The following is a 23,709-nucleotide window of genomic DNA, read 5'->3' as shown; positions in this document are numbered from 1 at the left end:
GAAAGCTTGAAGTTGAATCCATTAACAGAATTGAAAAATTACAGAAGTCAAAGATACCATCAGAGAGAGTGAAAAAATAAATCCTAAAAAGAAGAAAATGCACAAAGCCTTATATATCTCTCTCTACCCAGCTCAGCTACACATTTCTTCTAACAACCTTGCTAACTGAACCTCCAGATTTGTGACACGTGGCATTGCAATCTGATGAGAAAACTTGGTAAATGAACCTTGCTGACTTAAGAGTATTAACTCTCAACATCTCCCCTCAAACGCAGCTGGGTCTTCCCAGTCTGAGTTTGCCAGAGTGAGAGTTGAACTGAGGGCCATGAAGTCCCTTTGTCATAATACCTGCAGTCTGAGTTGAACAAAGTGATAATCAGTTTCCAGGCATGGCAATAATGGAATCTGGTGGTGGTTGTCCATGATATGCAAAATCAGTAGATGAAGATGAATTTTCTGTATTTCTCCAATTACAGGTAGTAGCAATGTGACCTCTCTTCTTGCAGATTTGGCATTCTGGTGAGGCACCCTGATTTCTTGTACCATTATTGTCCCTGTCACCATCGTTATTGCTGAAATTAACCCAGTTGCTTCCACCACCATTGTTATTGTTCCAAGTGTACCTGCCTCCACCATTGTTGTTCCAAATCTTGTTGTACCCATTTCCGTTACCATTGTTGTGGTTGTAGTTGTAGTTAGATCTAGAATTTCCATTGCCATTTCCACTGTAACTATTTCTGTTGGCATTATACATCTGCCCATTTCCATTTCCATGATAACCATTTGCATTACCATTGTTGATCTGATTAGTATCATGTCCATTAGAAGACTGACCATGGCCACCATTGTCTGCAAAACCAACATTGCCATTGTAACTCTGAGAGTTTTGAGTACTAGAACTAGCTCCTGCATTGTTGATGAGAAAATTGCTCCCAGAATTTGCAGCAAGTGAAGTATTAGCAACCATAGCAGTAAGAGAGGTCAAAGATAACGACCTATTTTCAATATCTCTCTCGGCACCAAGAAGTTGATTGCGCAAGTCTTGAGGGGTAATACGAGTTTCCCTTGCTTTCAACACAGTCATAATCATATCATACGCTACAGGAAGGCCATTAAGAGCAACAACAACCATATCTTCCTCTGGAACTTTAACTCCTAAACTGAGTAATTCATCTCTAGCCTTGCTAATTCGCAAGAGAAAACGCTCAATGGTGTCAGAACCCTTTTGTAGAGTTTGAAAAGAGGTCTTTAATTGCATCACACTAGACATAGAAACAGTAGAATAACGCATGTGAAGTTTATCCCAAGCCTCATGTGATGACTTACAACCCACAACATACTCCATTGCTTCTGGAGAAAGTGTAGCAATGATCAAACTGATTAAGGCTCTATCAGTCTTTTTCCAGTCTCTAAAAGCTGGAGTCAGAGTAGTAGTTACTCCATCTTTCTCAGTGAAGACAAATTGAGGAGGACAAACATTAGTCCCGTCAAGAAATCCAAACAAGTCATTGCCCTCAAGCAATGATTGAAGCTGAAAACTCCAAGTAATGTAATTACCATCTTCAAGACGAACAGTTATCATACTCAATAAGGAGTGAATAGGAGATTGAACCACAGCCATGATGAATTGACTAGAAAATAATGAATCTTGCGCAGATCGAAAAAAAACAATAGAGCACTGGTAGGAACAATAACAGAGATTCACCAAGAAATGGAGAGCTGGGCTACCCTTTTGGGGGATTTACCAGTCAAGCAGATAAAGCTGGGTTACCCTTTTGAGGGATTTACCAATCAAGCAGATAAAGTTGGACTACCCTTTTGGGGGATTTACCAGTCAAGCAGATAAAGTTGGGCTACCCTTTTGAGGGATTTACCAATCAAGTAGGAACAATAACAGAGATTCACCAAGAAATGGAGAGCTGGGCTACCCTTTTGGGGGATTTACCAGTCAAGCAGATAAAGCTGGGCTACCCTTTTGGGGATTTACCAGTCAAGCAATATATCAAACGCAGTAGAAGCGTACAATAACAGATCAAGATTCATAAGAACCAAACAACTACAAGCATTGGTAGAACGAAATTACCATAACCATGAGGAAAGCGCAGATCAAGATGAAGCGGAAGCACGAAGCGAGAAGAAGAAAAAGCCCCAAATCGAACGAACCCTAATTTGAGCGAGCCACCAAATCGAAATGAGCCACAGAACCTCATAATCGAAACAATTGCGCGAGCGTACTGGCTCTGATACCATGATAAGAAAGCTTGAAGTTGAATCCATTAACAGAATTGAAAAATTACAGAAGTCAAAGATACCATCAGAGAGAGTGAAAAAATAAATCCTAAAAAGAAGAAAATGCACAAAGCCTTATATATCTCTCTCTACCCAGCTCAGCTACACATTTCTTCTAACAACCTTGCTAACTGAACCTCCAGATTTGTGACACGTGGCATTGCAATCTGATGAGAAAACTTGGTAAATGAACCTTGCTGACTTAAGAGTATTAACTCTCAACAACGTCAGGGCTTGAGAAAACCATGTTAAAATTTTTGCTAGTCGATTTGGGGTAATAATATACATTGGGAAAAACATAGAACCATATTTTCTGATATACAGAGGATTGCTGAGGGGATCAATCCAAATAGCATCTTTTGTCTCATCTATGGATGCCAAATAGAGACGGCTGCTGTTTGTATATGGCAGCAGAACCGTCTTTGTTTATTTCAGCTGTTTTACTTGCTTGGAAGTGTCACAAGTTTCCACCCGTATAGAAAATCTGGAAAGAGTATAAGCGTTTGAGAGGCTGCAGTCTGAAAATTTGTTTGTTCATTATTCATGGTTCTTTTCAGAGGTACAGAAACCTCCTCTTCTAAATATGCTACTTCTCCTTCTGGAACTAGTTATGACGTGTTCTTGAGTTTTAGAGGCAAGGATACTCGCAAGACTTTTACAGATCACCTCTATACGGCCCTTCTCAACGCTGGATTTCATACTTTCCGAGATGACCCTGAACTTGAGAAGGGAGAAAGTGTCAAGGAAAATCTAGAGAAAGCAGTCCAACAATCACGAAGTTCTGTTATTGTGCTTTCAAAAGACTATGCATCTTCCAGGTGGTGTCTTCATGAGCTTGTGACAATCCTTGAACGCAAGAGAATCTCCTGCGGTCATCACATTATACCAGTCTTCTACGATGTCGATCCATCTCATGTGAGGAAGCAGGCAGAAAATCTTGCAAAAATTCCTAAATACCAGGGAAATCAGTCTTCGGAGAAGTTAAATGAATGTCGGGCAGCACTTACAGAAGTGGCTGATCTAGCAGGCATGGTGCTACAGAACCAAGCTGATGGGTATGTGATTGAAGCTTTTGTTTGATTAGAAGGTCCAAATAAAATATATCAGTAACTGTTATCTCATTATATAGATATCAGATTTTGTAGACTACCTAAAACTCATATATTTCTGTTTTGCAATTTAATTTCTAGGCACGAATCAAAGTTCATCCAGAGTATAGTTAAAGTGATTCAAGACAAGCTAGGTCGTTTGCCCCTGAGCGTCATCAAGGAGGTATTAATGAAGAAGTTGTCATTTAGTAACACTGTTCTGGATGACAGCGAGGGGAAGCAACTTAATAACCCAGCTGTGAAGGACTGGCTCAGTGATCTTAAAGAATCTGTCTATGATGCAGACGATCTGTTGCAGGAGATCAACACAGAAGTGTTAAGGCAAAAGATGGAGCCCGAATTGGAAAGTAGCTTGAGTAAGGTACAGGAGCTTATTTATACTCCTCCATCTCATGCTTTTGACTCAGCATTAATGAACTCCAGGGTAGAGGAAGTTTGTAACAAACTAGACTTCATTATGAAGCAGCGAAAAGATGTCCTGGGTTCGGAAGCAATTGCTGAACACCGAGTGTCACAAACAATACCTTCAACTTGTTTGGTAGACGACTCCAGTGTGTATGGAAGAGATGACGAGAAGGATACCTTCACTAAGTTATTGCTATCAGATGATGAGAAGCTAAGTGTAATTCCTATTGTGGGCATGGGTGGAATCGGAAAGACCACCCTTGCCCAGCTTCTATACAACGATGTCAGAGTTAAAGAGCATTTTGACCTCCACGCATGGGCATGTGTTTCGGAAGAATTTGATGTCCTTAGGATCTATCAACAGATTTATGAGTCACTCACTTCAGATGCTTGCCAAATCCTTACTCTGAATCTGCTTCAGTCAAAGTTGAAGGAAGCTTTGGTGGGAAAAAAGTTTTTAGTTGTTCTCGATGACATCTGGAACAAGAATTATAATCGGTGGGATTTCTTAAGGCTTCCCTTTAAATTTGGAGCACATGGAAGTAAGATTATTGTCACAACACGCAATGAGGATGTTGCAAGTATGATGGGTACTCTTTCACCTCAACCTGACTATCTAATGCCAATATCTGAGGAAGAAAGCTGGTTGTTATTTGAAAAACATGCCTTCAAAAGTAGAGGAGTTACTGGACACTCGCAGCTTGAAGAAATAGGAAGACAAATTGTAAGAAAGTGCAATGGTCTTCCTTTGGCCATTAAATCCCTTGGGGGTCTCTTATGTTCTAAACTATTTTCCGAGGAATGGGAAAGCATATTGGACAGTGACATGTGGGTATTGACACAGGAGGAGACTGACATTCTGCCATCTCTTTGGTTGAGCTATCTGTATTTGCCTCCACATCTCAAGCTTTGTTTTAGCTACTGTGCGATATTTCCCAAGAGTTATCGACTTCAAAAATTAGAGCTGGTTTTATTGTGGAAGGCCCAGGGTCTCTTGCAACCCAAAAAGAACAAAATGATAGAAGAAGTTGGGGAAGAGTACTTTAATGATCTAATCTCAAGGTCATTTTTCCAACGGTCATCAAGTTCTGCACACTTCATCATGCATGACCTTATTTATGATTTAGCAAATTTTGTATCTGGAGAATTTTCTGTTAGGTGGGAGAATAGTGAATCACCCAACATTTTGAGGAAGACTCGTCATTTCTCATATATGGAGAAACATGGTGATAGCTTTGCAAAACTTGAGGCTATAAGTCAAGCTAAATATTTGCGCACTCTTCTACCTGTACCTGAATATGCATGCTATCTGGGGACATTCAATAAAGAGAAATTCCAAGAAGTACTATTTGAGGTATTGCCAAAACTACAATGTTTAAGAGTGTTGAATTTATCATTGTATGATATTAAGGAATTGCCTGATTCGATTAACAACATGAAACATCTAAGGCACTTGGACATGTCTGAAACTCCCATTAGAAAGTTACCTGATACAATTTGTACTCTGTATAATTTGCAAGCAATATTGTTGCGCAAGTGTCGAATTCTTACTGAACTGCCAGACAACTTGGGAAGATTGATCAATTTGAGCCATCTGGATATTACACAGACAAAGTTAAAAAAGATGCCACCACAAATGGGTAAGTTGAAAGACCTCCAGATGCTACCAGAGTTTGTGCTAGACGAACACACTGGGGATAATTTGGCGGAGTTAAAGAAGCTTGAAAAATTGCGTGGAACACTTCGTATCTCAGGGCTTGTGCATAGCAGCGGTTTGGAGGCCTACATGCTGAGGGACAAGACGTATCTTAAGGAACTGGTTTTGGATTGGAGAGGAAGGGATTCAAGTGAAGAAGGCAATAATACTGTAGAAGAAAGAGAAGTGCTTGAGAAGCTCCAACCTCACCTGAACCTGGGGAGGCTTACAATTAAAGGTTATGGAGGCGAAATGTTTCCAGGTTGGTCAGGATATTATTCTTCCTCTGCTCTTGTTTATCTTATACTTGAAAATTGTGTGAACTGTATCTCCTTGCCACCATTGGGACAGCTACCTTCCCTCAGAGAGCTTGATATTTCTGGGTTACATGGAGTGGTGTCCATAGGTTCTGAATTCTATTATGGTGACGGCAATACTACTACTCGTGTCAATAAACCATTTAGATCTCTACAGTATTTACAATTCTACAATATGAGTGGGTGGCAAGAATGGTCTTATGTTGGAGGTGACAATAATGAAGGTGGGGTTTTTCCTAATCTTTTTCAACTTGAAGTATCAAACTGTCCCAATCTTACCGGGAGATTAGCGTCAGACAGTCTCTCATCTCTTGAGTTTTTGAGGGTATGGGATTGCCCAGAATTCGAATGTTTTCCGGAAGATGGATTCCCGTCAAAGTTGACATCACTTGAAATCATCGACTGTAAAAAAGTGAATGCAAAGAGTATGCAGAATCTGAACAAGAGTCTCCGAACACTCACCTCTCTTGAAAGATTGTCACTTGATTTTGACTGCGACGAAAATGTAGATTGGTTTGCGGAGGAGCAGGAGGGGATGTTTCCCAGCACTCTTACATATCTCAGTATCGGCCGTCTGAATTGTGAGACCATCGACGGCGCCAAGTGGTTTGGCCATCTCAACTCTCTTCGAAAATTAAATATATTTAAATGCCCTGCGCTCCGGTGCTTGCCAGATAGTGGGCTACCCTCTTCTATTACTTATCTACAAATCAGTGGATGTCCTTTGCTTCAGAAACGGTGCCGAAGAGGAAACGGTGAATATTGGCCCAAGATTGCTCACATCAAGAGCATATTTATCGGTTTGTAATGATCTGACAACGACAGAGGGGTTGCATTCTGATCAACTTGGCCATGTCTCAGAGGGCTTGCATATTCTGCGTGTAAGATCCTATTGTTTGAACTCGTTGTTGATTCCACAGTTCTTGGGTCTTGCTTGATCTGATGATCGATGGGTTTGACAACGACATGCCATATGTTGCACATCTCAATTCTGGTATTTGCCCTTCCCAATTTAGTCTATTGATACTGGGAATATATATGTTGTTGTCAATTGATACTTTGAAAAGCTGGGTAATCTTGTGTGTACTTTCTGCCCTGTTTCTTGATATGCAGCAGTTTCGTGGAAAGTGGGCAAAATTTCTTGATATGTTAAGACAGAGATAGGCCAAGGTTAAGATTGCTCGCAGGACCAATATTGCCTTGTCTTGATGTCTGAGTTATAAGCGTAATTATCAAATTCTCTCTCAGTTGATTAGGTTCATTCACCTTTTCACTCTAGTAGGCAATTTCTGATTTACTGCTTCTATTTTTGCACAGCTTCTCTTCTTATCTGAACTTGCAGACTGTTCTTTATCTCCTCCACTCATTCACACTGTTTCCAAGCAGAATGCAAATCACAGAGAGATGAGAGCCAATTTTGGGTCAGTCAATACTTGCAGTCTTCTGATCTCTCTTCAGTTCGTTCTAGTTGAACTGACTTGGTCTTTCATCAGAGACTTTCTAGAAGGCTTTTAAAGTTGCTCTTTCAATTTAGTCTTCACAAGCCTGCCACACAAAATGTGGGAGAGTCGATCGAGGTAAATAAGCTAGTACCACAAAAACTTAAAACTCAAGCTAATTAATCTAGCATAACTTTACCACCTAATACATCTATGCATCTTTTGATCTTTTTCATTGTTACACAACATTGGGGTGTGATGAATTTCTACAACAATGTTTGAATTGGAGTCCACAATAGTGTCTTCCATTTCCTCATTGAAAGACTATAAAAACTATGCCACACAGTGTGGAACCATAAAGTAAAATAAGCAATTGAGTGTACAGTTATAGTTTACTCGATCATAAATATCTTTAGTAGTCTCGAGTGTGCTCTTTTTTTTGCATGTAACTTCTAGATTCTCGTCTGACCGCAGCTTCAGGATCGAGCTGATAGTAATGGTTTTTCTGTTTTCCTTTGCCAGTGTATATCAGCTCTGTGAAAGTTGTACGTTGCAATTATATGCAGCGTTACCACTAAAGGTATTTTCACTTTTGTTTCGAATGTGGAATTCAAGAATTAATGGTCTTAACTAAAGGTTATTGCTTATCTCTATGTTCCATTTGATGTTTGGCCTTAGGCCGTGCATTTTGGAAAAGATAGAGAGAGAGGTGAACTAAGCCATGCGATGTCCTGATAGTCCCAGTTGCAGTGCTGCCACTGAAGGTAATTTTACTTCCTTGTGGTGCTTTTTATTTTTATTTTTTATTTTTTTTGGCTACAAAGTTCCTTGTGGTTCTTTGTGCTTCCATAATTCAGTTCTTCTGTCGTATTTGCAAAATCGAGAATTAATTACCTCAAACTTGGTGTCCATGGCAACAGACAACACATGATCAAACAGTGTTGCACTTTGATTGATAAGAACTGTCCGTACTGGCATATCACTCGATAAGTTTTGTTAAAGGCATGTATGTAGGTTGTGTTTGTTACGTGGGACTATTACCCCCCACCTTATTTTTTATAGTAGTCTAGGACTCTTCTAGCTTAGGATATGCTATGCTAATACAAGACCCATGTTTGGTACTGCTTAGGACTAAAGAGCGGAATAGTCAAAATAGTCCTATTCCATGTTTGTTTGTGTATTGGACTAAAAATATTGGACCAACTTTTTTACAACCAAAGGATTGAAAATCAAACTATACTCAATAGCAACAAGAACCACAGAACCTGTATTTATACGAGGAAGAAATCACCAAGAAAGACCACCACAATGCAATTAAACAATCTTTCATTCTTGTTCTTCGAGTTCATGCTTAAAAAGCATGTCTCCCACATTTGCAAATAAACTACTCTTTTCGAGTTCATGCTCAGAAAACAAAGTTGTCATGCAAATAAATTATGATCTCCAAGCTTAAAAAGCAAAACCATACTACAACACTTCATGCTTGGTCTTACGTCTTGACAGCAAGACCACCACACCACCGTACTTGCATTTAATCAATTTTACCACCATGATTAAACAATTTATCTTGAGCTGCACATGTCTTAAAAAAAAAAGATAATGCTCCCCTCAGAGAAGGCCGAGTACACAAACATACCCACAATGACTTATCCCTTGAGGGAAAAGTCTTCTCCAACTCAAGCACTTTCTTCACCCGATCATTGGCAGCAGGAGTTCCTCCACTGACAGACTAGGGAAGATATGGACTGCTCACACGAACCTCATTCATCACAACTATGACAGTCTTGTCCCAGCGTACTGGAAGCCTGATCACCACCATGACAATCAGTCCAGACAACATAACTTCTACAAACTTACGAATTACAAATTTCACAAGTCACAATCTAGAGCTAACTTTATTATGATTTATGTCTTGAAAGTTAGAAAGTTTTGATTTTGCATCCATCAGTGACTCCATAGTTCTACAGACAGCCTAAAACCCCAGAAACTTTAACCCTTAAGCTACTTTAGAAACAAAACATTAGAGCAACACCTCATTACAAAGTTCAACCAAATCTGCCCTCCACAAACAATTGCTTGCATTTTGCACGAAAACAAGTATCAGAGCATTACTAAATTGAATGACCATGAATCCAAAAATGCAGCTTATTTAACACTAGCAATGAGCATTACATCATATGTTTAGCTCCAAACTAACTTAAGAAGAAAGAGCAAAGCACTCACGTCTTAGACAAGGCATCGAAAATGTTCTGAGCCTGGCTGGTGACACTAACTCCGATCCTCTCACACTCTGCCTCTGCTTGTCTGCAATTAAACACACCAAACACTACATTATTCAACTAAATTCACAATTGGGTTCTTCATGACTTAACATCCTCTAAACACTTGGATTAACAAGTATTCAACAAAACTCCAAATTGGGTAGCAAGTAAACTACCTGAGTATCTCTGGCTCTGAGACTATTAAGATCAAGGTAACAGTTCTTAATGTCAAGTGGGTCTTCAGCTTGACCCAAATAGCTCAACTCATTGATATAGTTGGCCTTGAGTAGCCTGATGTTCCGCTTAGGCCCTCCTTTCAAACCCTCTTGAAGGATGAGGATGTTGGAGGGGCGGTCGAAGGTGATGACCTGGCCCTGGAAGTCGTCCCCCAAGGTGGTCTTGATGGAGACGAAGCAACCTACGGCCAATTCCTCCGTTGCTGCTGCATTGCTGCCATCCATGGCCATCTTCTTCTTCGTCCCTCTACCTCATGGTAATTAATGGTGCCAGCAGAGTCAATCTTGAACTTGGAATCCAGACCCCTTTTCTTGACCAAGTCCTTCAAGACTCCTTCAGTAGCTGGAATCCAGACTTCATGGTAAAAACACAGACGTTGTTAAAAGAAAAGAAAAAAACCCAGTCTTGAAATTGATCAATTCTCTTAGCAAATCAAGCTACCTAGACACCAATTGTTACAACCCATAAACAATTGTTAATAGAAAATCAATCCATAGTCTTTAATTTAACAAATCACAGTAGAAATTGAAGGGAAGAGGGAATCAGAATCAAAGCAAAAGGAGCATCAGAGAGACAAGAAATTGAACCTGGAAGAGTAGTTCAAGCAGGATGAAGCGCGATCGAGAGTGGAGAGACGAGGCTTCGCGTGAAAGAGATGGAGAGATGTGGCTTCGCGCGAAAGAGAGGACAGACTAATGAGCGTTGTTGAAGCCCTACCTTCCACAGTCCGGTGATTTTTGGGGGGTCTGTGTAAGAAGGTGCGGAGCTGATGCAGGGACTCTGTTATCTCATTTAAATGAGTCATTGTGTGTGCCAAACGTGGGATAAGTCTAATTTTATTACATAAGGTAGTCCAGTCCAGTCCAGTCCCAGGAAACAAACACAGCCTTAGAGTGCTGATTAATTCATGTCAACCACCAAAAAAAAAAAACAAAAAAAGACTTTGAAATTGGACATTGTCTAAAATATGAATAAATAAATAATCGCATTTTAGTTCCAGTTGGTCTTTACCCTTAGGCCTCGAATAGAAAAGCTGGGTAATATATCTTCTTTGCTCTCAGGCCTCGAATTTTTATAATTTGGAAAAGCTGGGTAATATATCTTCTTTGCTCTCAATATATGCACCATCTCACTGTCTCAGTATCCGGACCGCTCATCTCAGCAACCAACTGTGAGAGTTATTATAATTTATCCATGGTGGGACTTCTATACTTGAAGTAGGATAAAAGCTTTATCTTTGGTGGGCTAGACTTGGAAATATGAGAAAGGAAGGTCCTTGTTTGTAGTGATCGAGAGTTTTATATATAATACAATACTTGGGACGGATAGTATTTTCTTGTGTAATAATTGCGATGGCCTTTGCAAGTACAACGGAGAGTGTTGTAAAATGCGTAGATTGGCCTAGATGTTGTATGCAATATCATAGTCATTGAATTTCATCTGAGGTGCTTTTCTGCAAGCTCTCCCGCTTCCCTGTCTGTCACTGTTAAGGTTCCGTTTGAGATTGGTTTTTTTTTTTAAAAAAAATAAGTTTTTATTCAAAATTTTAGATTTTATTGTGTTTGGTAAATAAATAAAAAACAGTTTTAATTGAAAATTATAGGTCACTGACAGTAGATTTTAGAAGCAGCCTAGAGATTGCTTTTAGAAGATGTTATAGATCAAAACACACTCTGCAATTGTTTTATGTACTGACAGCACTTTTAAAAATATTATTTACCAAACACGAAACTGTTTTAATTCACAGCTGATTATTTTCACAGTACAGCAGTAGTTTTTTTTAAAAGTCACAGCAATCCCAAACTAGTCCTTATCCATATATTGGATCTCTAGATGTTTGTACTGGAGTAGAGTGTTGGGAGCTAATAAAGGTCTCATGGCTGATTGATAGTGAAACATCTTCGATTTCAGAGCTTTTCTACAAACATATGGATGTATGAATGCCATTATCTAATAGCTATTGGATTAGTTTCTCGTAACTTGGCCAGTGTGTTCTGTTTCATTATATAGGTTGTGAATTCTGTATGCTAATCCTTCCTAATGTCGGCTGCAGATAAACAAAGTGGGTTCTAGTATTGAATTCTATTTTCCATTTGCATGTGCCAACCTCTGGAACCTCTTCTAATCAAAGCTTCTAGTGTTTCTTGAGCTCTCTAGATGTTAAGCGCGCAATCCTGCCAGCCTGCCTCTGAAAGTCTGAAGGTGTTTTACTTACTATAGATTTGAAGTGATCATTTTTATTTATATATAATCTGAAATTGAAGAGTGACCTTAAAGCTTGTGGCACTTCTCTATTATCTTAGGAGCTATAAATTCATCAAATGAAATCTCGATGCTGTGTGCGGGCGTGCAAAAGATGACATGAGGACCAACATTGTTGCAACTTCATTAATTAGAACTCCCCTAACTGGACCTGTAAGATTTTTTCCAGCTTCCAGGTCGATCAACTGTTGCATATATTTCTTACTAATACATAATAGCATTGTAATGCCGATTGATTTGAGCTTTCTTCTCTGTTCTTTACATGCAGCATGTCTGCTAATATGGAGGTCCACGATAGGTGTCTATGCTGTTTGTTTTATTTCAATAATTAACCTTCGGCCTCTCACATAGCTGGAGCAACTATTTGCAAGGATGCTGGAGGAACTATTTGTCAAAGGCTTCAACTTCAAAGGAGCAGATGTAGTAGCACATTCCAGTTAGTAGCATCTTTCTATTAGCTATAAAGAGACACTACTGGACTCTTGTTTCTATTGCTTGTTAATCAAATTTTCCATCATTTATGGAACATTTTCAACAAGGTTTGTACAAACTTTTCACAGAGTGTATCCTAAAAACTATACTTGCAATGTAATCACTAATCAGTTCTAAGTCCTCAAGTTGGACTTGTTTGGTTTCATATGAAAACTAATAAACCAGATGTTTCTGTACTGCTTGGTAATTAAAGCCCATGTCCAAGCCCTATCTTTTTCTTTTTTTTAAAAAATGTTTGGGCCCTTAACTGTGAGAGCGTTTAAGAAAATGGATATACAAAGGGAAAAACACCCAATGTTGCCATGAAATTAGAAAATGACAAACCCTGACAGAATCGTCCGATTGAGATTGCAACCCTGACAGAAAATGACAAACCCTAGACAGACTGAGAGGAAGTCTGTCTCAGTCTCAAGGAAGATAACCTGGTATGCAATCCTCAACTACCCCTTAGTGACTCGATTATTTTTCAATTGTTGATTCGATGGATTACTTCTCTTTTTTTGTCTTTGATAATTGCAATTAGGAAGATGATATTCTGACATTTCCTTATTCTTCCACATAAGAAATGAATGCAGAGAAAAGAAAATGAAACTGTTCAACTTTCCCTCCTTCAGTTTAGTGGTATTTCTTATTCATGCACCATACTGAATAAAGATTCTGCATTGGAAAACTGGGCTACGCCCAACTTTTGGATGCTCTTAGTGTTATTTCAGTTTGCTGGTTTTTTTTTTTTACTTCAACTAGGGGTCTAGTCCCAGGTTCGAATTACTGCTCTATGAAAAACTAAAAGAATAGTGAGAAAAAGACGTAAAGAGCTCAATGAAAATAATATGGAGAATGTGAAGAAGGGTCTCCAAATTTTGCCTCTTTTGAAAGATTGTCACTTGACTTTGAATTTGACTTGAATGAATGTGAAGAAATGCTAGATTCCTTTCTGAAGGAGAGGCTGTTGCCCAGCACTCACTTATCTAGAGATCTACTGTCTGAATCTTAAGACTATGGACGGTGCCAAGTGGTCTGTGCATCTCAACTCTCTTGAAACCCTGAAGATTTCAGGTTGCTCTGACCTCCAGGGCTTGCCAGATACCGGGCTACCCTCTTATCTTAAAGCCTTGGAGATTGAGTATTGCTCTGCTCTCCAGTGCTTCCGACATAGAGGGCTCCCCAATTTACCTTCTGATGTATGTATCTATGCAAGTCTTTTGCTGGAAAAATGGTGCCAAATAAATAGCCAACGAGATTGGATTAAGACTTATCACATCCATGTCATAACTATCAATGGGAATGTGATCAACATACATATGGATTGCATTTTTTGTAATCAGGTATGTCTTCTACAATATCCCTTTTGTTTATCAGTACATGTATTCCATAGCCTATATGATGAATATTGGAACTATAAGTGTTTTGAGCTTGGTTCCACGATCAGGAGAGCTTAACATTCAGATATGATATTGGAATCCATTGCCGGTGTAATCTCTGATATCATCTCCCTGGTTGAACTATATGTAATGCTGCTCGTAAAGTTATTATCCTTCCTTGTTGTGCTTTACTTCCCTACTTTTGAAGTCCTTTTCTATAGAATCTGATATCCAAGAACTAATGACCTTAGAGGTCGTGGCTATAAACTTTTGTTCCTTCATTGATAAGAATATGATCCTTTCCCTTCCATAATAGTAAATTGATGAGTTTGTTAACAACATGTAGCTAGAGTACTGGTGAGGCACCTATATAATTGATCTTTAGCCTTAGGCCAGGGATTCATGCTTTTGGATAGCTGGCTAATGTATCCTCCCTTTGTTATCTGTACTTTACATGCAGCATCTCATTAAACATAATGTTCATCTCAGTAACTAGGCATGAGTAGTTTACTGCTTGGTGGGATTTCTATGCCTTAATGGAGAGATACCTGTTGAAGCTTCATTTCTCAAGGGCTAGACTGAATTTTGTCCTTTTGTCAATTGACTTTAACTTCTACGAATGTTAAAAAGTAGATTCCTTTCTGGAGGAGCAGATGTTGCCCAGTTCTCTCAATGCTCTCAGTATCTAATGGCTGAATCTCAATACCATGGATGGCGCCAAGTGGTTTGCGCATCTCAACTCTTTCCAAACCTTGAAGATTATATCTTGCTTTGAGCTCCAGTGCTTGCTAGATAGTTGGCGATTTGGTTCTCTTTTTTTATCTTCAACTTAATGCACATCCTTTGCAAGGAAAGATTGCTCGCATGCCCCACTTGATGATGACAACAATGCTCATGAATATGATGAACAGAGTTGAATAATGAGTAACAAACAGTCGTTGGTATCACTGTCATGTAGAAGATAATGTGGAGATTATAATGCTCCGGCTGAACTTCCACCCTCAAATGTTGAAGGAAACGATCCATGCTCTGAAATTGAATTCGATTGGAAAATTGCATTGGCGAGGGATATGGCAATGTTTCAAAAGCATGAGTTGTTTCTTGAGATATATAGTTGGAATGTTGATCAGACTAATCTTGTTTATATAGTTGGAATGTTGATCAGACTAATCAAAAAGATCAGAAGGGAGAGGTCAGGATGCAAAAATCGCTGAGGGGCTATTTTAAGGTTATGCATTTGTACTTTCCTAGTTTTCTTTTGCCCTGCTCTGTATTTTCTGTTGTGTAATTTTAAGTTTACCGTTAAGTTGATGAATGGTAAGCAACCACAGTGATTGCAGTACTTGTGCAACATCATCTGTGAGAGTGTGTGATAGCTTGAACAACATCATCTCTTTTATTTCTCATAGTTTACTATATATATATATATATACATATATTTTTTTTTTTCATTTGTATTTAGTTGGTGTTCATAGTTTGGAACTGTTTATATATTTATACTTGCTCCGTCGTGCAGACATGGACATCAAGCAAAAGCAAGAGTAGCTGATTGATCACCGTGTCAAGCAAGCCTCCTCTCTCAGCGGCTCCGCCGCCTCCTCCGTCGTCACTGAGGCCACCTCCCACCCTTCCCTCTTCGCCTTCTCTGAGATTCTCGCGCTCCCTAATCTTCTTCAGGTTCTCGATTTTTCTTTCCTCGATTTCTTTTTCGGTTTTTTATTTGTTCAACGTTTACTTAGAAACTCAAATTGATTGGAAGATTTTGATTGCTATGATTGGAAGATTTTTCTGTATAATGGTTTCCAATTGATGTGGTAGAAAATTCTGAGACTAGTTTTTGTTTGGTTGATGGAATGGTTTGTTTGATTTGTTAGGATTAGGTCATTGATATGAAGTTTAGTGTCGAAATCGAATTCAAATTCTTGTGTAGCCTTAGAGAGTTTGGATTGTTTCTTGTTATTGGAGTTTCTTATTATGTGTATCATTATAGGCATTTGTTCTTATGTCACTGGATTTTGTGCAGCTTGAAGGAACAGAGAATGCTGTGTACCTGGATGTGCTTCGTCTGTTTGCACACGGCACATGGAGTGATTACAAGAGTAAGTATGCAAACCATGCTTCATTTTGTGGGTCGATGCTCTGCTTTATTCTGTGGCAGTTGGCTTTATTACTTTGATTTTCTTGTACTAAGCTCTAAACCTTAAACAGTACTTCACACCTTATGTAGCTATTCATGTGACGTAACCACATCATTTGGTGGAACATTCTGATAGGGTGGTTTCTATTATACATGAGCTGCCACATAAGGTGAGAGATATAGGTAGGATGCAAATAGGTGGTTCACCTTACATTCTTTTCACCCTTGGTTGTGTATATCAATATACTGAAATAAGGAGCATAAAAAATTCATCATCTATTCAAGGCCGTGATATCCACCAGCTGGCAACTGAACTCACGATTAAAGAAGTCACTGTGTTGAATACTGTAACATGATTAGTTGTGTAGTTCCCTTTTCCTTTGAAATGCCTAGAGAACTATTTCTCTTCCATTTCTGTTATTATTTATTTATTCAAGCTTCTTCCTAGCATATTGTGATGGGATATCAGAAATTGAGACAATGTTAAATCATAGGTAATGCTGGTCGTCTTCCACAATTGGTTCCTGATCAAGCACTAAAGCTAAGGCAGTTAACTGTGCTTACACTGGCTGTGACAAACAAGGCACAATTCTTATCCATATTTCTCTTCTTCTTTTTTTCTTTTTCTTTCCCATAAGTTGTGGATGATTTACTTCTCTAATTGCACAAAGTTGTTTTGCTATATAGTTTTGAATGTAATTACTGGAAGCCTGTACTTCCGTACTTAATCTTATATATGCTTAAAAATGTCATTATTGAAAGTAAATGTAAAGGAAACCAAAAATTGAAAGACAATTTAACCTACTTTAGGCAAGTTCCATTCTTAGCTGTACTTGGAGCAAACTTATATAGTTATCAACTTATCATTAGCACTACTGTTTGAAATGCAATGCATTCAGATTGTATCCCTGTTGAAATACTGGAGAGTTAGATGATATGAAAGTTATTTTGGTGATTTTGAACGTCTGAAACTTATTAGGTCCTAACCATGAACAATAGTGGGTTTTGGATGTCTTAGTCATCTGATGCCCGACTCTAGTAGTTGCTATATTATGAGATTGATTTTCATAGGCACTGTGTTGGAGAAACACTTATGTAACTTAGTAGTTTTATAAAGTACTGATAAACCGGATATTGAAATTTATCCTTTTCTCATCTTATCTCTTCCTTCAAATCTTATCTGATGCATCATGCATGTTTTGATTTCTTTCGGATCGGCCCTTATTTTTTTTCGGGTTGGGGGCAGGGGGGGTTCGTTCTAACTCCCTATCTACTAATATTCTATTTTAGCTTGTTCAGGTGTCTCATATTGCCTTCTGCATATTGTTTCCTAAAATATTCTTGAGAGCTTTTCCAGATACTACCATATAATCAGCTAATTCAGGAGTTAGATGTTGCAAATGTACATGAACTTGAAGATTTTCTCATTAATGAGTGCATGCATGCGGTAATTGTTCTTTCATCCTTCTACCTCAGGTTTTCACCCTACCATACTGAATCGTATTGTAATGGATGTGAAACAAACAGAATATATCAAGAAAAAGCAATATAAGTTTCTGTTCTGATAGCAGCAATAAGTATGGTCTTCTAGATATTTGGGATGTGAACATGATTAAATTACTCAAGTGATGGATTGAGTCGGTGGATCTAATAACTTACGAAAAGATAACTTGAATTACACTCTTACTTGGTATTGTAGATAATCTTTTAAACATAACATATTGTTACATGGATGGTATATAAATGCGCATTTTCTTTTCCTTGGGGAGAAGGGTGATCATTTTTGGAGGTTTCAATTAATTTGTCTAAAAAGTGGAGTGAAACGTGAAGGAGAAGTGCGCTGATTATTACATTGGTTGATTTCTTTCAGGACATAGTTAACCAGCTGTGGTTGGTAACTTCCTTGGTGGGATTTATATGCCTTGGGCGAGTGCTAATTAACTGATGAAAGCTTCATCTTCTAGAGGGCCAGACTTGGAAAGAGCAGAAAGGAAGTTCCCAGGTTGTAGTGATCACTAGTGATTGAGAGTTCCATAGATAATAGGCTACTTGGCTCTGATGATTGGCTACATTCGGACATACCCGTGTCACTTTCTTTTTTCTTGTATAATAACTGAAATGGTCTTAGAACTCATGGTTTTATGAAAACTCTACTGCTTTGTCAATGCTATCCATATAGTGAGTCTCTGTGTGTAGAGTTCAGTGAGGGGAGCAGTAGCTAAGCAAGGTCTAATGACTGATGATCAACTGGAAAACATCTAGAGTTTAGATATTTTAACAGATATTTTGATGTTTCAAATGACATTGTTTAAGAGCTATTGGTTTAGTGTCGTGTAACTTGGCCAGTGTGCTCTCTTTCTTTCATGTATGCAGTTATTTGCTAATCCTTCCTAATCTTCAGTTGCAGATGGACAATGTTGGTACTAAAATGAAGTTCTTACTTTAGATCTGCATGTGCCAATTTCTGGATCCTCTCCTGGTCAAAGCTTCTAGTGTTTCCCCACCCTAGCTCTGTGGATGTTATGCAATGCTTCCAACCTGCAACGAAAGGTGCTTTACTGCCATATATTGAAGTCATTTTGTATAGGATTTGAAATTGAAGAATGTCATGAAAGCTTGTTTCACTGCTCTGTATGTTGCCTCTGGAGCATTTAATCCATTGGCCAAATTCTCAGTTTTGGGTATATGTGTGTGCAGAAGACAACATGGGCAACGTTAGTATTGCAATTCCATTGAATTGAACTTCCCTAACTGAACATGTAAAATCTTTTCCGGTTCCGAGGTAGTCTAGTGTCACATATATTTCCTACCGATCAAACAATAAATCATTGCAATGCCAATTGATTTGAACTGTGTTCTTTGGTCTTTGATATGCAAAAATTCTACATGTCAGCAAGGAAGTTCTTTTGCGGACTGTATCAACTCTTGGACTTATTAGGACACGAGAGGTGTTTACATCACTACGTTTTGGTGCTACTTCGATGATCTACCTACAGCCCCATACATTGCTGGGTAAACTTTTGCAGCGATGGCAAGATTACTAATAATGGCCTCAACTTTCGAGGAGCACACATAGAAATAGTACAGAAAAGCATTGCGCAGTTTGCAATAGCTGTATCTGCAATAGAAGATATAACAGTAATGGTACTGTAATTATCCCAATCGTTGATCATGGACCAAGGACCGTAAATATTAAGAGTTTCATAATTAATACGAAAACATGGCAATTCCTTGTGAGTTTTTAAAGACCAAGGACGTCAGGATATTAGCGGTTGTTCGTCTTTTATTAACAAAAAAACAATGGTTGTTGGCCCTCCATCTTGGACTATTTTGTGATCCGTGGACCTCGTCACACCACGTGAAATGGGAGGTTAAAATTTTTGTTCGCTATTTTAATAGGTATCTATTAAGGTCGCCAGCTCAACTTGATTTGATTAAGATTGAATAATATCACGAGTCCATGACCTGGAAAATCCCCAGATTCTGGCTTGTAAAGGCTGAGAGAGTTCAGAGGAACAAGGAAGAGCAAATAACAGTGGTTGATTTTTTTTTTTTTTGGGAGTTTGTTGTTTCTTTTAAATTTGATATTTCATATCTACGTAGCAATTAAATATTTACCTTTTTTCTATATCATAGTCATCAAATTAGTGTCATATACGCACATCATGAAAGCATTTTGAACGATAGAACAGACGGAAGTACTAAAATGACTAACGAAACATTAGTTCAAGTATCAAAAAGGTAGTTTTAAAAATCAAGATATCAAAATATACATCAAGTTGTAATTCTAGGAAAACGAATGAAGCTTGTGTTTGGCAAGTTCATTGGGTTACTACACGTCATTGTTTGAGAACTTGGGGGCTGGATATTATTATTAATCTTTTTATTCTGACTATATTTTATTCTTTTTTGAAAATGGTCTATATTTTACTCACTCTTTTCTGTATAATTTGGGGCCAAAATGCCCTCTAAAAAATAAAAATAAAAACAGAGCAGAAACTATCATCATAAATCTATTGATCATCAATATTCCTCATGAGGGATGGTTCACTTGGTGGGTGTGATAAGTTGATTTGGAACCAGAATAAACATGGAAAATATTCAGTAAAAAGTGGTTATTGGCTAGCGTTGAAGGAGCGGAGGGAGAGAAGCAGTGACCAAGGTGCTATACCAGCTCCTACGGACTACTGGCGGCATCTTTGGAAACTTAAAATACCTCCAAAGATGTCACATTTTCTGTGGAGATGTTCTACAGGTTACATGCCTTGTAAGAGTGCATTGTTCTTGAGGAGAATTACAATGGATCCTATGTGCTCGCGGTGTCAACAATCTTCTGAAACACCTTTACACGCAACCTTTCTCTATCCAGTGAGCGTTGCGGTGTTGGAAAAGGCGAGTTTCTACACAAAGTTGAGCCAAGGTATGTGGGATAATTTTTCTAGCTTCCTGAAGGATGCAATGAGACAATTAACTGTGGATGAGATCAAGTTTCTAGTCGTGTTATTATGGTGTAACTGGAAGGAGAGAAATCCTGTTCAATTTGGGGAGTTGGCACGACCTGCACAGATTATATATGATATTGGAGCTTCCATTTGGGCTGGCATTATACAGGAGACTAATCATAATAATGGTTAGCTGGGCATGCATGAAAATGAGGTAGAAAGTAGAGGCAAGTGGGCTCCACCCATGCATGGCTTTCTAAAGCTTAATTGTGATGCATATGTGATGGCTGTTGATGCCAATTTCAGCATCAACGAGTCAATGGATGTTCCGTTGAAATCCAAGTGTAAAAGTGGTGGGGTTGTTTTCTTCAAGTGAGCCTATCTTTTCCTTCGATTAGTTTGACTACGTGAGTAGCCTTGGTCGTCTACTTGTGACTGAAGGTATGCCCTGGTGGTCCTATGCCTAGTCTTGGTCGTCTACCTCTTGAAACTAAACTACTGAAGTAAGACCTCGATGGTCCTCTTCCTTCGACCTCCTTGAGTAAGATTGGACACTTGGCCTTGGACACCGCTCTTTTCTTCTTGAGTGAGGCGGGAAGGCCTTGATCATTCCTTCTTGAGAATAGATGGAAGTATGACCGTTTGTTGTCTACTCCCTTGTAGGATGAAACTGATAAATTCGCCTTAGGCTTATATCGTCTTCTTCATGATGTTGGACGTCCACCACTTGAAGTTGGAGGAGGTTCATCATAACAGCTCTCTTGTTGGGTGAAGCTGATAGTTTGGTCTCGGGCTCCCTTCACCTGACGTCACGGGGTTCCTTCACCTCGAAAATGTTCACCTGGTCAGTTATTGACCAAGAAAATAATGTTCAACCACCCTTGGATGTAAATCCAAAGGCAGAGAGAATTATTAGTAAGTTGAGGTGTTTTGTTTTCCACCCTTGGATGTAAATCTAAGGATTGTTGAGCATAATTTTTTTGGTCAGCAACTGACCAGGTGAACACCGCTGTCCTTCACCTTATGTTGGGCCTCCACTCTCCTTGGTTGGGTGAAACTGATAGCCTCGCCTCGGACTTCCTTCACCTGGTGTTGGGCCTCCACACTCCTTGGTTGGGTGAAATTGGTAGCCTCGCCTCAGACTTTCTTCACCTGGTGTTGGGCCTCCATACTCCGTTGTTGAGCGAAACTGATAGTCTAGCTCGGGCTTATATCGTCTTCTTCACGACGTTGGACGTCCACCACTTGAAGTTGGAGGAGGTTCATCATAACAGCTCTCTTGTTGGGTGAAGCTGATAGCCTCGCCTCAGACTTCCTTCACCTGGTGTTGGGCCTCCACACTCCTTGGTTGGGTGAAACTGGTAGCCTCGCCTCAGACTTCCTTCACCTTATGTTGGGCATCCACTGCCTCGAGTTGGCGGACCTCTATGGAAAGGACCTGCAAATGTGAAGGGATGGAAGGTTACCAGAGGACCAGCCTAAGGCCGGCCAAACACACTCCGATGCCTAAGTTAGATAAGTGTGCTTGAACATTTATGGAGATTGGAGAAGAAAGAATAATGCTTAAGCATTTTGACATAAGAATGAAGTTGACATGTCAATAGAGAAAGAGAGAGAAGAGACTATGCATTTTGGCATAGCTTTGGGAGAGAAGAGAGAGTTGAAGTGCCCCCTTCTGCTTGTGAAGGATTGATATTTATAGGAGAAGGAGTAGTTGAGGTGGAAAGGGACGGTATGGGCTATTCCCTAAAATCGGGGTGTTAGCCTGTAATTCCTGCTTACTGACACTCCAAGGTATGAGTTTGACATATTCGATGACACGTGTCACCACGTTGTGGTCTGATTTGGTTGGTGAAGGGTTAAGAGACGGGTGTCGCCTATCCAAGCTTCCCTTTTCCTTGAATTACTCTTACGCCATGCCTAAGAGCCATGCTTCATGTCAGAATTCGACACTTGGCATGGTTGGTGAGATTTGGCCTTAATTGGTGCTACATGTCTCTTCATGATAACTACTAATTGTGAACCTAGAGGTCGATGCTTTAGCCTTGGAGCTCATGGTCATGATCCTTAGAGGTCGAGGGTTTTAAGCTTGGAGGTCAAACTCTTGTTCTTGGGGTTGAGTCTCTTGATTCCTTTGGATTATGTTTCCCTGATAGTGAGGTCATGATATGCTTTTGTCTTGCCATCCAAGATGGTGAATCAATCATATGGTGACCATCCAGGACTTAAGAGGTGGAGATCTAAGGTTGAAGACTTGGAGTACCAAAGTGAAACATCTCACTAGCCATGGTTATTTCCGTCTTAGGATTATCTTTTCTTTCTTGACGAAAGATTTAAGTGCGTTGAAAGGTCGGAGTCTTGCGTGGACTCTTTGACATTTCAACGCGTCCTACGTGGAGTGGGTTGAAAAGTCAAAAGTATTTGGCAAACCAAATTATGACATCAACAATGGCAATTGGGGGCCAAGTTGGTATTGGTTGGATTTGTCGAAATAGTGAAGGAAGGCTTGTGGAAGCTATGGGTGAGGGGATCTCTGGGAGGTTAAAACCACGAGCTGCGGAGCTTTTATGTGTTCTAAAAGGTTTGGAATGGGCAGTAGTGCGTGGGTGGAGAGACCTACGGGTGGAAATGGATTGTCTGGAGGCTGTAAGGTTAGTTAATGGCTCTAAAGAATGTCTTGCTGATGAGGGATTGCTAGTAGAAAGGATCCGCATGCTGTTGGGTGCTTTGGAGATTCAAGGGATCCATCATGTGGTACGGGTGGCTAATATGGCTGGCTCATGAAGTGGCAGGTGTTGTAGCTCGAGGTAACGGGAGGTATAGTTAGTTAGGGGTTGGGCCCAGTTGGCTCATGGATGTCATTGATAATGATAGACCCATAACTTGTTCGGTTAGTAGGGAGGAGAGTGGGGAGTTCTTGTCCACCACCGGTCATTCCCGCCGTTTGTAGTTTGGTTTTCATTTGATTGAATAAAGAAATTTTCTTCTAAAAAAAAAAATATATGCATTAAGTTGTAATTCTAGGAAAAAGGATGAAGTCTTCATTGGGTTACAACACGTCATTGTTTGAGAACTTGTGGGCTAGATATTATTATTAATCTTTTTTATTCTGACTATATTTTATTCTTTTTTGAAAATGGTCTATATTTCACGCACTCTTTTCTGTATAATTTGGGGCCAATGCCCTGAAAAAAAAAAAAAAAAAAAAAAAAAAAAAAAAAAAAAAAAAACAGAGCCAAAACTATCATCATAAAACTATTGA

At 39.3% G+C, this 23,709-nt stretch overlaps 2 protein-coding genes, 1 long non-coding RNA gene and 1 pseudogene across 3 annotated transcripts; all 4 read left to right on the top strand.

Moving 5' to 3' along the window:
• The first annotated feature begins 2,832 nt into the window (after positions 1–2,832).
• LOC112166807 (disease resistance protein RUN1-like) lies at positions 2,833–3,839 on the top strand. The gene is made up of 3 exons (XM_024303714.2): positions 2,833–3,344; positions 3,480–3,759; positions 3,822–3,839. Exons 1-3 carry the CDS (start codon positions 2,833–2,835, stop codon positions 3,837–3,839), a joined length of 810 nt encoding a protein of 269 aa, XP_024159482.1.
• Positions 3,840–4,038: 199 nt separating this feature from the next.
• On the top strand, positions 4,039–6,199 carry LOC112166797 (putative disease resistance RPP13-like protein 1). The gene is made up of 2 exons (XM_040506647.1): positions 4,039–6,072; positions 6,158–6,199. Exons 1-2 carry the CDS (start codon positions 4,039–4,041, stop codon positions 6,197–6,199), a joined length of 2,076 nt encoding a protein of 691 aa, XP_040362581.1.
• LOC112182664 lies at positions 6,197–12,619 on the top strand. The gene is made up of 9 exons (XR_005805412.1): positions 6,197–6,810; positions 6,930–7,041; positions 7,134–7,237; positions 7,310–7,393; positions 7,778–7,835; positions 7,934–8,019; positions 11,807–11,955; positions 12,057–12,191; positions 12,284–12,619. It is a non-coding gene; the product is annotated as an uncharacterized LOC112182664 (long non-coding RNA).
• Positions 12,620–15,386: 2,767 nt separating this feature from the next.
• On the top strand, positions 15,387–18,742 carry LOC112174411 (annotated as a pseudogene).
• Positions 18,743–23,709: the final 4,967 nt, after the last annotated feature.

The sequence above is a fragment of the Rosa chinensis genome, chromosome 1 (assembly GCF_002994745.2).
Source record: "Rosa chinensis cultivar Old Blush chromosome 1, RchiOBHm-V2, whole genome shotgun sequence".
Classification (NCBI taxonomy): domain Eukaryota; kingdom Viridiplantae; phylum Streptophyta; class Magnoliopsida; order Rosales; family Rosaceae; genus Rosa; species Rosa chinensis.
This window is presented reverse-complemented; position numbering and strand designations above follow the sequence as displayed.

What these genes read in the sequence shown, in the direction of transcription:
- LOC112166807 (XM_024303714.2), top strand. Translation starts at nt 2,833, where the DNA reads ATGGTTCTTTTCAGAGGTACAGAAACCTCCTCTTCTAAATATGCTACT. An exon ending in CTACAGAACCAAGCTGATGG is followed by an intron (nt 3,345 to 3,479) that starts GTATGTGATTGA and finishes TTTAATTTCTAG; the next exon opens with GCACGAATCAAAGTTCATCC.
- LOC112166797 (XM_040506647.1), top strand. Translation starts at nt 4,039, where the DNA reads ATGGGTGGAATCGGAAAGACCACCCTTGCCCAGCTTCTATACAACGAT. An exon ending in CTAATCTTTTTCAACTTGAA is followed by an intron (nt 6,073 to 6,157) that starts GTATCAAACTGT and finishes GGGATTGCCCAG; the next exon opens with AATTCGAATGTTTTCCGGAA.